Below are 15,182 nucleotides of genomic sequence, written 5' to 3'. Positions count from 1 at the left end.
CTGTCTCTTCCCTGCTTGAAGGAAAGTTGCAGGTCAGGGATCTTTATGTCCTTTGTACACTGATCTATCCCATGTGCCTAAAACATTAACACGTAATAGGTGCTCAAAAAATATTAATTGAATGAAATGAATGGATTTGAGAGCTTGTAAGGAAGATGGCAGGTATAATCTGGGAAAGAATGTGTATGCGAATACAGTGAGTTTTAACTTTCCTTTTTTGCCTGATATGTCACAGAATCTCAAAACCAGGGACACCTGGGTGGCTCTTCAGTTAAGCGTCTGCCTTCAGCTCAGGTCAGGATCCCAGGGTCCCTCATCAGGCTCCTTGCTCAGTGGGGAGCCTCCTTCTTCGTCTGCCTGCCTCTCCCCCTGCTTATGCGCGCACACACTTTCTCTCTCTGACAGATAAATAAAATCTTAAAAAAAAAAAAAAAGCAATCCCCAAACCAACAGGTTGTTCTGTACGTACCCATCACCAGTTTAAAAATTGTTTTCGGAATACAGTTTGGATGCCATTGGTAATGTATTCAGCTATCATTCTGAGTGCTTGAATTTTATTCCTGGTATGATGTATTAGTCCTTAATAGTGAAAAGCCCACTTTCCAACGCCCCTTAGTTAAAAATCTTATTTCATGTCTCTAAGTGGAAATTTACTATCTTCTGAAGTTAGAATTGTTCTTTTGGTTAACAGAAGAATTTCATTAAACTTTTAGTCTCAGTATGAACTATATTTCTATGATTTCCTTATAGATGATGATTGGCAGGAAGCACATGAGCGCCTGGCTGAATTGGAAGAGAAGCTGCCGGTGGCAGTTAATGAACAAACAGGCAATGGAGAAAGGGATGAGATGGACTTGTTGGGTGACCATGAGGAGAATCTGGCAGAAAGGCTCAGTAAGATGGTGATTGAAAATGAGCTAGAAGATCCAGCTGTCATGAGGGCAGTGCAGACCAGGCCAGTTCTGCAAGTGAGTAAGTTACTCTGGTTTGAGAACTATAGCAGACTAGTAATTAAGGTGAAGTATTGAGCTGGGCCGTTTTGTTTCATCTGCTACCCTGAGAGACTTGCATGTAACACAGAAAATTGTTAATATAATTCCTGATCATAGCAGTTGAAGGTGGGGAATAATGTATATTCTGGAACGCTATAATTTCATCTTCTCGAGCAGTTGAGACTCTTTCAGAGCCTTGTTCACCGAAAGCAGTTAAATCGTCCAGAAAGCTCTCACTATTCCAAACTTTGTGTATGTGTTTTCCTTTTTGTTAGCCCCAACCAGGAAGTCTCAATTCCAGCATCTGGGATGGATCTGAAGTTCTGAGGCGAATCCGAGGACCACTCCTTGCTCAGGTATTGAACATTTTCTCTTTATACAAATTCCTGGTATCCGAAAACTCCTGTCTTGATCTTTTCCTTACTGAAACAACATATAGATGTATATGTTTTAAAATAATGTTTGCCGTTATGTTGGTTACTTAACCCAGTGCTCGTAGCTGCACCTGCCAACTGAACACTTACTCGGCCTCCATGCGGTGCTCTCTTGACTGTGCTTTATTACGAAAGGTTCAAAGGGAGCCGTTAGAATTCAAATTTGTTAGCTTACAATTCAAATTTCTTAAGTCATTTCTAGGCAAAACCATAAGAATGGAGAACAGGTCAGTGTCTACCAATGGTTGCAGGTAGTGGGAGGGGTTGACTGCTAAGGGCCAGTATGGCAGGAGTTTGGGGAGTGACAAGACTGCTCTGCTCTTGATTGTGGCAGTAGATCCAGGAATCTATGTATTTATCAAAATTCAGAGGACTGTACACCAAAGAGAGGGGATGTTACTGGATGTGAAATAAAATGTAAAAATAATTTCTGAAGATGTTTTTGGCATCTGTACAGATTATTAAGACATTATAGTTGGCTATGGGCTAATTTTCTCTTTTTTTTTTTAAACTATTTCCTCAATTAGGAAATGCCTACGGTGTCTGTATTAGAATATGCCCTGCCTCAGAGGCCCCCACAGGGTCCAGAAGATGATCGAGACCTTTCCGAGCGTGCATTACCACGGCGGTCAACTTCACCTATCATTGGGAGTCCTCCTGTTAGAGCCGTCCCCATAGGCACCCCGCCTAAGCAGATGGCTGTACCCAGCTTCAACCAACAGGTACCTCTCATAAACAGGCACTCAGCCCAGGAGATTGGGAATCTGGGCAAAATTATCTGGGAAGTTGGCGGTGCTGGGAGGAGGGTGGAAGTTTTGGGTAGGCATTAGATTAGAAAGAGAAATAGCCAATTAGAGGAGAAGTTAGTACAAATAAGAGACACATTCCCTAATGCCCTTTGCTGGTGCTGCTCCTGTTGCTGCTGCCTTTTAATTGGGGAAGAAAAAGGGTAGTTAACCACATTTAGCATATATATCCTTTTCAAAGTGTTTTGCTGGCTGCCCACAACATTGGCAGAGAGGTAACTGAAAGCCGGGGGGAGTGGGAACACACAGCATTGTCCACATCCCTTTTTACCTTTAAGATATCCCTGCTTTCCCTAGAGCCTGTGCAGTCCTGTTCCATAGACTTTCCTCCACCTGAAACCAGCAGCTGAAAAGGAAGGCCAATTTGGAAGGTATGGGGGGAGGGTGGTGTCGGTATGGCCTAGTTAGGCTCAGTGTTCTACGAAACGGTGGAGTCACAATGTATCCCAAAAGAGCTGAGCATGGCGGCCATATCACAGGGGCTTCAGAATAGGACTTAGTTAATCCTCCAGCTCTCTTATCATTCCTTCTCCCTCGCTGCTACCAAAATAATATCCTCTTGCAGAGAATTTGCAAGTCAGAATATCTGTTGATACCTCCCTCAGATAGCATGGAAGGGTGGGGATAACTGGAGAATTAGCTAAATCTTCCTCAGTTACAAGTGGCACGTTGCTTGGTATTTGTGAGAGGAAGTGACCAAAGGTTCTTACATGAACCCATAGCTGTAGCAATTTGCTTAGAAGTAGGGCTTTGCATTGAGTTCTGCGTCTCTACCAGTACTTGAGGGGAGGGAGTGTAGGTGGAGGAAAAACTGACTTCATTGAGTGTAGTTGTGTATATGTTTGTCCTGATAGATCCTGTGTCCGAAGCCTGTCCATGTCCGGCCCCCGATGCCCCCGCGGTATCCTGCTCCCTATGGTGAGAGGATGTCTCCAAACCAGCTCTGCAGTGTCCCGGTATGTCACTTCACAACCTAATGAAAACGTGCAGCATATGGTTTCTGATCACTACGAGTGTATAGACATCTCCTTAATTAGGTGTGCTTTTTATAGTCTCCGATCTTGAATTTCTGGATCTTATGGTCCCCAGGTCAGAAGACATGGTTCATCATGTTCAGTTCTTTCATACCTGAGCTTTTTTTTTTTATCTTTTAAAAATTCACACCCAGCATGGTCATCTGGTTTCCTGCTATTTCAGTCCCTCATCCTACTGCCTCCTTCCTCAGGTTACATGATCATAGTGCTTCCAGATTTCTAGCATTGCTGTCCTTCAGACTCCTTCCATAGACAGCCTGACAATACAGTTTGAGCATTTTTATATCCAAGTTTATTCTGCGTTCCTACTGAATTCCTGTATTATATCGATTTACCTATTTCACAGAATGTAATTTTTCATCTTTTTTTTTTTCTTAGAACTCTTCCCTACTGGGTCACCCTTTCCCTCCTAGTGTTCCTCCTGTTCTCAGCCCCCTCCAGAGAGCACAGCTTCTTGGAGGAGCACAGGTAAGCCTCTGATGAGCCCAACCCATGAAGAGCTCTCTCGCTTTCCTAACATTCATAGGTGGTAGCTCTCTTTGCTGTTAATCGGTCTCTACTGCCTCTTACTTTTTCCTTCACTTTTTCAAAAAAATTATTGATGAAAACAGTATTCACTTTTCTGTGGATAAAAGCAAGAGGACTTGCTGATTCACTAAATCTGAGATCTTGTCTCTTTCTAGCTACCGCCTGGACGGATGTCTCCCAGCCAGTTTGCACGGGTCCCTGGATTTGTTGGTAGTCCGCTTGCCGCCATGAATCCCAAGTTGCTGCAGGGGCGAGTAGGGCAGGTGCTTCCCCCAGCACCCGGCTTCCGTGCCTTCTTTAGTGCTGCGCCCCCTGCCGCTCCACCGCCTCCGCAGCAGCACTCCCCCGGCCCAGGGCCTCACCTGCAAAACCTAAGGTGTGCAAACTAAGCCACTGTTTACCCATCAGCCGCCCAAGGCTCTTTAGCAGTGAGGCCCCGATGTCTGCAAGGGGTGTGTTTTGAGATGTTACTGGATCCTCAACTTGTCAAACACAGAAATGTTTGACAGTCTCTAGGCGTTCTTATGAATTAACAGTTCCCTGAAGTCACGTGCTTCCTGTGTAATTTGCATATTGCTAGTTAATCACCTGTTTTATTTCTTCTGACATTTCTTAGGTCTCACTTTATATCCATTTTACAAACACACACACATGCACAAAGTGCTTATCACTTAACAAGAATTACCGTATGCTAGGGACCTGGGATGTAGGTGCCGAGTAGTCAGCTCATCTCGGTGCTAGCTGAGTTGCTCACTTCTAATCTGGTTTTATAACGGGTTCAAGTTCCTGCTTCTAGTGAAATTGTATTTCATTACATGTGCTATCGTATCAGGATTCCTCAGAGAAACAGACCAATGAAATATATATATACACGCGTGTATATATGCACATATATATATTTTTATATAACGAAAAGATTTATTTTAAGGAATGGTTAAGGAGATCCATAAAGCAGGCCAGCAAAATGGAAATTCAGATGAGAGTTGAATTTGCAGTCTTGAGTCTGAAATTTGTAGGGCAGGCTGGCAGGTTAGAAACTCAGGCAGCACTTGTGTGTTTCAGGCTTGAGGCAGAATTCCTTGTCCGAAATACCAGTTTTTGCTCTTAGTGCCTTCAACTGGTTGGGTGAGGCCCACCCACATTTTTAAATGTCCTCTTTTTTCTTAATTCTTAATTAATCACATCTACAAAATACCTTCACAACAACATCTAGACTCGTGTTTGACCAAACGACCGGGTACCATAGCCTATGGCCAAGTTGACATAAATTGATCATAACACATGCATTTGCATTGTGATTTCCAAATAGTTGAAACTAAGCACATTAAACCTTTTAAGAGACTTCTGTTTACAATTAGGAGGAGAAAGAAAATAGTTCTACTGCTTCACTGCTAATTCACTTAAATTTTATGATCCTCTTCTTAGAAGTTGAGAACTAGTCTTTATAGAAGACGTGTAAAAGTACAGCAGTCTTTTCCTTCTGAAAGATCTCCTGAGCATAGACTTGAACATTTCCTTGAGTGCATTTGTGTGAAATTATCCTGACAACATTCTCTAAAACTTCAGATCACAGAACAACAGAATTGAAAAGCTTTCCCTTTTTTTCTTAGATCTCAGGCCCCAATGTTTAGACCAGACACAACTCACCTCCACCCACAGCACCGTCGGCTCTTGCATCAGAGACAGCAACAGAACAGAAAGTAAGTACTCACCCTGCTCCTTGGTGGTTTCTTGATTCAAATTTTAATTTTGACAGTGTAACAGTGCTACTAATTGGGACGCCTGGGTAGCGCAGTCGTTAAGCGTCTGCCTTCGGCTCAGGGCGTGATCCCGGCGTTCCGGGATCGAGTCCCACATCGGGCTCCTTGACTAGGAGCCTGCTTCTTCCTCTCCCACTCCCCCTGCTTGTGTTCCCTCTCTCGCTGGCTGTCTCTCTGTCACATAAATAAATAAAATCTTAAAAAAAAAAAATAAGAAAATTAAACATAACTTTGAGATTTCTGTAACCTGCAGTTTTATGGTTCTGTGTGTATAATTCCTTCTCTCTTTCAAAGAAGCTCTAGAATATTTTTTGCAGGGGAAAAAACTACAGGCTCTTAAAATACACAAAAAGTGCAGACCCTAAAGGAAAAGATTAATACATTTGACTGTGTTAAAATATGAAACTTCTAGTACCTGAAGTTAACGATACGGTTTTAAGTGAGAATTTGTAAAGAGTGTGGTTCTCATTCATGTGAAGTGTTACTACCACCAAAAAAACAATGGGAGATACAGAAACTCTGGTGGGTGTTGAATATGTCTATTATCCTGTGTGTGGTGATGGTATAACAAGTGTTTGCATGACCAGACTTATAAAATTATACACAGTAAATATGCATAGTTCTTCGTATGTCAATTATACCTCAGTAAAGCTGATACAGTTTTGCTCACATGTGGAATTCAAGTAACAAAACAAAAGAACAAAGCAAAAAAGAGACAAAAACTATAGAGAACAAACAGATGGTGACCAGAGGGGAGGAGGATGGGGGGATGGGTGAAATAGGTGATGGGATTAAGAATATATTTATCGTGATGAGCACCCAGTAACATTTAAAACCATCAAACCGGGGCGCCTGGGTGGCAGAGCGGTTAAGCGTCTGCCTTCGGCTCACAGCGTGATCCCGGCGTTATGGGATCGAGCCCCACATCAGGCTCCTCCGCTATGAGCCTGCTTCTTCCTCTCCCACTCCCCCTGCTTGTGTTCCCTCTCTCGCTGGCTGTCTCTATCTCTGTCGAATAAATAAATAAAATCTTTAATAAAAATAAATAAATAAATAAAACCATCGAACCATTATATTGTACAAAAAAAAAAAGATTTCAAACTTGCTTATAATCAGGAAAATACAGATTAAGATTAGATAAGCATTTTACATCATCAGACAAGCAAAATTTGAAATATCTCAACATTGTTGTCATTGGCAAGAATATTGGTTAGCCTCGGCCTCTCTCCGCCTCTGGTGAGAGAATTTGGCAGTAAATAATAAGGTCGAAAACGTGGATACACCACATGCTAGCAGTTCTTTTTTGGCATATACTTGGGTGTGCTATCAGCACAGATAAATGTGAAAAGCATAACATTGAATAAGAAGCAAGGAGCAGACTTACATGTCTAGTACCGTTTATGTAAAAATTAAAGGCACAGAATAATACTGTATAGTATTTAAAGATGGATACATGAGTCATGAGTCTTAAAAACACCGTGGGGGGGGCACCTGGGTGGCTCAGTCATTAGTGTCTGCCTTCGGCCCAGGGTGTGATCCCAGGGTCCTGGGATCGAGCCCCACATCGGGCTCCCTGCTCTGCTGGGAACCTGCTTCTTCCTCTCCCACACCCCCTGCTTGTGTTCCCTCTCTCGCTGGCTGTCTCTATCTCTGTCAAATAAATAAAATCTTTATTTTTTTATTNCATCCAGGCGCCCCTAAATAAAATCTTTAAAACAAAAACAAAAAAACAAAAACAGCACGGAGGGGCCCCTGAGTGGCTCAGTTGGTTAAGCATCCAACTCTTGATTTTGGCTCAGGTCCTGGTCTCCTGGTTGTAAGATTGAGCCCTACATCAGGCTCTATGCTCAGTGTGGAGTCTGCTTGAGTTTCTCTCTCTCTCTCTCTCTGCCTCTCCCCCCATGCGCACATGCTTGCATGAGCTCTGTCTGTCAAATAAATAAATAAAATCTTAAAAAAAAAAAAAATCTCAGGGGGAGTACCTACAAAGGGAGGATAATGGTTCCTCTGGGAAGGAAGGGAGGCAGGAAACCAGGATCCAGACAGGGTAGAAAGGGTCTTAACCAAATACAACAAAAATTGGCTTTAATACTACTGTTTAAAACTGTGAGGCAAATTGGGGCAAATAAATTTTTTTTCACTAAGTCTGGGTGGTGGATAAATGGATGTTGTGGGCTTTTCTTTATATCTGAAGTATTTCATGATTTTCAATAAGTTAAAAAAAGGAAGTGTATAGACTGCGAGTCAAATTGGCCTGTGTTCACATCTCTTTGGCCTCAGTTTGTTATCTTCAGTGGCGAAAACAAAACTGCCTGCCTCTTAGGGTCATGGTAGGGCTTGCACGGAAGTCCATGGGTGAGAGCGTGCAGCACGCGGTGAGGCACTCAGATCTTTCTTTCAGTGTGTACTGCCCAGCTCTTTCTTCTCCGACACCGTGAAGATTCCGTTCTTTTCTCTCTTTTGTTAACAAAAGCAAAGTGGAATCTTTTTTTAACTGGCCTGGCTTGTTCCTGTATTGTTACAAGACCTAATGAATGCCCTGACTTGGAGTGAATGCGCCGCTGTGTGTGTTTTCAGTCAGCACCGGAGTCTCAATGGGGCCGGAGACAGAGGAAGTCACCGGAGCAGTCATCAGGACCACCTCCGGAAGGACCCCTATGCCAACCTCATGCTGCAGCGAGAGAAGGATTGGGTCTCGAAAATCCAGATGATGCAGCTGCAGAGCACTGACCCGTACCTGGACGATTTCTATTACCAGGTAGGCGGCCATGCAGTCCCTTACTCGGTGAGGCGCGCGTGGAAATACCGGTGGACTTAACTACTGACAGAATCTTCTTTGATGTGGTTTTCAATTGGATGAGACTTGACTGAGCAAACTCTGTCCTCTGCTGAAGCGGGAGAGCCTCTCACTATGCACTGGAAGGTTTCTGTATATGCCTTTTATTCTTTACACACACAGGCTCTCGGGCCAATGTTTTGAAATCTCTTTGGCATCAATACTCTGGTTTTCTCAGTTAAAGATATTGGCAGTCTAACTTTAAAGATATTTCCATTGATGTGGGGCTTTTCTGTAGGCTGGGAGTTTTTGAGAAGTAAACATCTGACAGTCTTGCAGAAATTAAAGATCGATACGTTTATAGCGTCCAAGTTGTTGCTGCCACCAGTATAATCATGTATGATAAAGAGCAGCCATACTCTGGGCTTGTGTTGCAACTGAAATCATCTTCACGTGGCAGAATTACTTTGAAAAACTGGAGAAACTGTCAGCTGCTGAAGAAGTTCAAGGCGAGGGCCCGAAAAAGGAGCGCACCAAGCTCATTACCCCTCAGGTGGCCAAACTGGAGCACGTCTACAAGCCAGGTAAGGCCCTTCCGCCTAGGCCCGCAGTGAAGAAAGGCACCGTGCTGCTGAGATGGTAAAGAAATAGCGCTGTCGAGGCCTGCATGTAGAGACGTTCGAAGCTCATTTAAAAGAGCTGTTGTCCTTAAATGCAGAGCTCTGCCTCCATTGCAGGGAATGAGTGGGTCAGCGGGTAGACTGGTAGACCCTTTACTGCTTGAGATTCCTTAACTTCTTAAAACGTGTTCTGATTTCTAGTATCCCCGTAATAAAGGGGAAATACTTCAGATTTTTATTGATTTTCATTGCAACAAAAAATGGGAAAAGACAGATTTAGGTAAGAGAGAGATACATAAATTTTTGTACTGAATCGTTAGGCTGTGAGGAAAGAATAGAGACTGTAAAGGTCTTTCTGCGTTGCTGAGTTATTTGTTGGAAATGTTTTGTCCTTGCAGTGCAGTTCGAGGGCTCTTTGGGAAAGCTTACCGTCTCTAGTGTGAATAACCCCCGAAAAATGATTGATGCTGTTGTGACATCACGGAGTGAGGATGACGTAAGTGTCAGCAGTACTGTGTCACAGTTTAGGAAACTCTGGGTCATCACTGCTGCCTGGGGGCCATTGTGAGAGGGAATCAGGCACAGTGGAATTGTTTGTTGTCTGACTGGAAGCTTCCCCCACCCCACCCCCCCATCCCTGCCCCCAGGCATGTCCTGGCGTTCCAGTTTCCTGCAGGTGGTGGAGGTGCTGATACTCGGGGTGGCAGGAGTCTTTAAACTGGATACTGGCTGCAAACAGCATTGGCTGTCTATTCCGGTTTCAAAAATTACCATTTTCTATGGGTTTTAAGATCTTCCTGTGATTGGGATGCCGGGGTGGCTCAGTCGGTTAAGCATCTGCCTTTGTCTCAGGTCATGATCCCAGGGTCCTGGGATCCAGCCCCATATTGGGCTCCCTGCTCAGTGGGGAGCCTGCTTCTCCCTCTTCCTGCCCTGCCTGCTCTGCATGCTGCTCCACTGCTCGTGCTCTCACTCTCTCTGACAAATACATATAATCTTTAAAAAAAAAACAACTGTGATTATCTTCATCTTTACTGCATTCTACATTTACCTTTTGCCCAGCTGTAAACTCAGTTCGGTAGTCTATGTGGGTTAATTCAGTCTGTTCTATGACCTTTGTCCAGTTAGTGTTGTTTTAGATTAACTTTCAAAGAGTTAAGATTCTTTTACAGTATTGTCACAAATGGAATTACCTATGCACACTTAGAAAATTATTTGTAACAGAGGAGAATTCACACTGAATAGTCTTGTCTTTTTTTTAGGAGACAAAAGAAAAACAGGTTCGGGACAAGAGACGAAAAACCCTTGTCATAATTGAGAAAGTAAGTTTTAGAGTTTGTTGCTGTAGTTAATTTCAAATAAGGAACTGTCAGATATGTATGTGTATGCAAAAAGTGGAAAAGTAAGCAGTTGGTGTTCTGTGATTTTAATTAATTAGCATGTTCTTCTTACATGCCTATTGTGTACCAGAGCACACTAGAAAAGAATGTGCTGTGCCTCACCTATGGCCTCGTGGAAAGAACACTGCAGTTACAGTAAGAAGTCCTGGGTCTTTGTCCAAGCTTATTCAGTTAACCGCTAAGTGTTCGGGAACAGGCCACCTTTCTAAGAAAATGAGAATAAAATTACATTGTTCCACCTGTGAATTCATTGAGTTAATTAAGTCAGTTCACAGGTATTTATTGGATATCCCCTGGGTGCTGGGTGCTAAGAAGAATGTGGTACTCTATAGGCGGTTCGCTGGTAAAGCGTAAATACCGTGTAGCAAGGCCATGGGCATAGCGAGGAAGAGCACCGAGCGTGGAACCAGGCTGCAAATCACGTCTTCTCCATTTCTAGCTGAGTCTGTGACTTGTTGTCCTTTCTGTGCTGTCCTCATTTTTTTCCTCTGCAATGGTGAAAATGATAATAGTCTCTTTCTGACTGGGTTGTGGAGAGCGTCTGGTGAATGAGTGAGTGCTTAGAACAGTGCCTGGCACCCAGGAGTGAACTTACTGTGTGTTTGTAAGTATAAAGCATCACTTGAAGCAGTGATAGAGATCATTTATGTCACAATGCTAGTCTTGCTGCCGGAAAGTTTGCGAAGAGTGTAATCATTCACTGTCCTCACCTCCTGGGTTGGAGGTCAAGAGGGACAACAAACAGGAAGGAATTCTTTAAGTTCTTTCACTATGTTTTTCTGGATTCGAAAGAGCACTTTTTCCTCTCAGTCTTACTGCAATTCATTTTCACTCTCCTGTCTTTACTGATGGTCTTAAACTATGAAATTGTTTATCAAATACCCTGATCCTGACCCAGCGTGCTGTGGCCTGCTTTGTGTCTCACTTAGACCTATAGTTTACTCCTGGATGTGGAGGATTATGAAAGGCGGTATCTCCTAAGTCTAGAAGAAGAGCGACCTGCCCTGGCGGATGAAAGAAAGCACAAAATTTGTAGCATGTATGACAACTTAAGGGGGAAATTGCCTGGACAAGAGAGGTAAGAATTGTACACTTGGAGGGACACGTGAGACCAGCTGGACTCCTTACTTGGCTGACCTGGGCTTTCTGCATTCCTGTCTTTTGGATATCTTCCTTACCATCCCGGGAAACTCAGAGTCTATCCTTCCGGCCTAACTCAAATGCTCCGTCATAGAAAGCATTTCATAATCCTTCCCAGCCAGGAAAAAAATCTCTGTATTCCAGAGTCATGTATTGGACACCTACCAATTCACTATCTGCTAGGGACTGTGCTGGGCACTGGAGACCCAGTGGGGAACATGATCTGGTTTCTGTGTTCGAGCCTACAGATTGTACTTGCTTTATGCCTTATTCTAACCTGTTCAACTTTGTAATCTTCATTAATTGTTTCTACTGAGATGGAAAGTACAGACATTTATATTTTCCTGGGATTTCCATAGACTACTCATATGCCGTGGAAGCTAATCAGTCTTCAGTGGGGACTCAGCTCCTTAATGTATCTTTTTGTATCTGTCATCTCTCCCACCCAGGATCTTCCTAACAGTAAATGTTCTGTAAACCCCGTGTGTTTATTTGATGAATGCAAGAGGACTCTGTCCTGAAAACTCCCTCCTTTGCATATTCAAGAGAACTGATAATTCTTCTAAGCCAGGACACACACAAACTAGAGCATAAGAATAAACACCTTCTTTTCAACACACCTTTTCTGGAGTCAGGTTGACAGGCAGCTGGTTAAATAAATGTGGGCTTGTCCATGGTTGGGAGTGTTATGGGACCGTCAAATTGACGTAGTTGAAATTTATTTATTGAGATGGAAAATTGTCACAAGAAGTTGTCAGGTGAAGAAAGTCAAGTAACAAATCCGTATGAATTCTCTGGACTTTTTTTTTTTTTTTTTAAATGAAAAAAATATACAGCACAAAGGTTCTTAATAATGGTAACAGTAGGGGTGCCTGGGTGGCTCAGTTGGTTAAGCGTCTGGGATAGAGTCCCACATGGGACTCCCTGCTCAGCAGGGAGTCTGCTTCTCCCTCTCCCTCTGCCACTCCCCCTGCTTGTGCTCTCTTGTGCTCTCTTGCTCTCTCTTTCTGTCAGATTTTTTAAAAAATGATAAAATATAAAGTTAATTCTGAAATGATTGTTTATCCTTTTTGCTTGTGTGTGTTTTCAGATTTTTCTGTATCATCCACGTTAATTTGTCTAGTTACGTAAAACTTAAAGGAAATGAATGCCTATAGTTTGAACAAGTCTATTTAACGTGCGTTTGTGAAAGGATGATTTTCTACGTTTGTGAAACTTGAAAACTGACTTTGTTATTATTTGGTTGCGAGTTGGAGAAGTATTTTGCACTGTTTTGTAGCACGGGTCATTGTAGGGTGAAAATGACCACAGCATGTTCGCTCAGTAACATGTAAGAGGAGAAAAAGGATGTGTTAAATTGTTCTTGCTGACCTAAGGGAGCATTTCCTTCCCCTGCAGGCCGAGCGATGACCACTTTGTACAGATCATGTGTATCCGAAAAGGGAAGAGAATGGTCGCCCGTATTCTTCCTTTCCTCTCCACAGAGCAAGCAGCTGACATTCTCATGACAACAGCTAGGAATCTCCCTTTCCTTATCAAGAAGGATGCACAAGATGAGGTGATTCCCCATGTGGGACTTCTTTCCTTTAGGTCTTCATAGTTGATAAGGTTTCTAGAATCCAGATTTTATTTTCTCCCCTCTTCCTATTTCTGTTGCTTTGTCTAACCTTCAGCAGTAGGATTTGATTATTTAAAGCAAAACTCTACTCCAGGACTATACTTTTAATCCCATTTTTGCTCCAACAGACCAAGTTCCTAAACTGAGGAAAGCAGTAATCCCATCGTATTTGACATAGTCGTGAAGCTGTGTTGTGTACCAGAATTTCTTGGGAAGCAGATAATTCAGCCCTACTCCAGACATGCTGACTCAGAATTTACAGAGGAAAGGTCAGGGCTTCTGTACCTCTAACAGAATCCCCGGCTGAGTCTGATGCTCAGGAAAATTCACAAATGTATGGTCTTGGTTACTTTGCTGGATATAAAGTATCTCCCATTGGGCTGTTGTCAGGAGCTTAACATTCAGCTACAGACTTAGTTGAATGGTCTTGCGCAGGAATCGAGCCAGCGCTAGGAAGTAACATTTATCATGATCTAAACTAGGCTGGACTTTGAAACATGATTTTCAGGTTTATAAGTAAAGTCTTGGTAAGAATTGCTCTCTACGTATCCTTGTCCTAACACTTGAAAGATTAGCCCTGTTTTGAATCGTTTTAGAGGTTCAGAGCAAGAAATTGATAAGGGTAGCACTACGGGCAGTTATTCCTAAGTGTGAGGTTCCGAATGTTGGAACTTAACGAGAGCGAGCCTCTTACAGTCGATGACGCTTGATCAATAACCAGCTGGTGTTGGTCCGCAGAAAACATGATGCCAGGATACCTTGTATGTGGCGTGGCGTGAAAGAGTTGAAAATTACTCTCCCTCTGAAATGAGTTGAAAAAGTCCTTGAAACTGTAGCACCCGCGGAAGAAATGAATGCAAAGTTGGGGCCTCATGCTCAGGAAAATGAAGTGGGATGAGACAGATACGGTTTTTAAAGATTTTAAGAAGGAAAAAGTGGGTTGGAGGAAAGTTTAAAGATTTGAGGTTTATCCTAGAAAATGGAAGCCAGATGAAAAGCAGTAGCTCCCTTACAGCTTATATATTGTTGCAGGCCATGTGGTGGACACTGCCAGTCCCAGAGGAACTCATCAGTGGAAACAAGTTCGGGAGAGCTTTATTCATTAAGTATCTACTGAACACATCTATGTAGCAGGCACTATCTTAGGTCCTAGAAATACAGTGCGTAAGCTAGGAGTTAGGAATTCAAAGATGCTTGTCTTAGTGAAGGTGCCTGCTAGTGAGGAAAACTAGTTTTTACCTGTGTGTGTTAAAGAGTAATAGACCACGTCTCTTGAGTACCATTTCTCGAAGCAATAACTAGTTGCAGGTCTGAGGCATAAAATAGACAAGGTAATCCTGGACTATCCTGTGCCAGAAATTAAGGAAGCTAAATGATTCCTGGGGTCCCACGTGAAAGCTGCACAGACAAAGCTGGAGGGGCTCCTATTGGCCAAGAATGGGATAATTTGCATCACAAAGAAAAATTACAGCAGTGGATAGAAATATATCAAATATTTTTATATTAATGAGTTCACAATAATACCAGAAAATGTATTAATCGCCTTCAGAGGTTGCTAGGCCATCAACTCATTATTCTGAAAATGGGTAAATAAGGTAAAGACTCAAACATTTATCCTGCCTTTTCATTACAGCCAAATATCATGGTAACCAGAAAGTTGATAAAGTTTTTCCCAGAAGAGTTTCAGCTGATAAATGCAAAAGAAATGATAAAATTAGAAAATCTCCAGTTTACAATCCCTAACAGAAAAGCAGTCAGTCAGTCTGGACGGCAGTCCCTAAGGCATGGGGTGAAAGGTAGATGGGGAACCTTATGGTGGTTGGGGCAGCAAACAAGTGACCGCTGTCTAAGAGGGGACAACCATGCACTGTGCTGCGTGACATGATGCAGGAGAAAGCACACAGCTCTGTCCGTGAAGTTGTCTTCCCCATGCCTTCCCGTGATGAACTTAAATCTTATGAAACTTTCTAACCCTCAGTTTTTTTTGGAAAGACAGAGGACAGTAGAACCTGCTAAGTGACACCACAGAGGTGCAGTTCGCCAAATCCAAACCGTGGGACGTCGTCAGCAACTA

General features: G+C 42.9%; 1 protein-coding gene across 2 annotated transcripts in view; it reads left to right on the top strand.

Moving 5' to 3' along the window:
- Window positions 1–15,182, top strand: part of PATL1 (PAT1 homolog 1, processing body mRNA decay factor) — a 29,730-nt gene that overhangs the window by 8,389 nt on the left and 6,159 nt on the right. The window contains exons 3-15 of one of the 2 annotated variants that reach the window (XM_040639140.1): window positions 751–968; window positions 1,268–1,348; window positions 1,954–2,148; window positions 3,087–3,188; window positions 3,645–3,734; window positions 3,950–4,170; window positions 5,405–5,494; window positions 8,132–8,312; window positions 8,791–8,914; window positions 9,349–9,446; window positions 10,213–10,272; window positions 11,280–11,428; window positions 12,889–13,048. In XM_040639140.1, the coding sequence (XP_040495074.1) occupies window positions 751–968; window positions 1,268–1,348; window positions 1,954–2,148; window positions 3,087–3,188; window positions 3,645–3,734; window positions 3,950–4,170; window positions 5,405–5,494; window positions 8,132–8,312; window positions 8,791–8,914; window positions 9,349–9,446; window positions 10,213–10,272; window positions 11,280–11,428; window positions 12,889–13,048 (1,769 nt within the window). Of the gene's footprint in view, window positions 1–750; window positions 973–1,267; window positions 1,349–1,953; window positions 2,149–3,086; window positions 3,189–3,644; window positions 3,735–3,949; window positions 4,171–5,404; window positions 5,495–8,131; window positions 8,313–8,790; window positions 8,915–9,348; window positions 9,447–10,212; window positions 10,273–11,279; window positions 11,429–12,888; window positions 13,049–15,182 lie in introns of those variants that run through there. The other variant, XM_040639141.1, reaches the window with a different exon arrangement.

This window comes from Ursus maritimus, unplaced genomic scaffold (assembly GCF_017311325.1).
Source record: "Ursus maritimus isolate PB19 unplaced genomic scaffold, ASM1731132v1 scaffold_23, whole genome shotgun sequence".
NCBI lineage: Eukaryota > Metazoa > Chordata > Mammalia > Carnivora > Ursidae > Ursus > Ursus maritimus.
The sequence above is the reverse complement of the archived record's forward strand: the minus strand, read 5'-3'. Positions and strand labels throughout refer to the sequence as shown.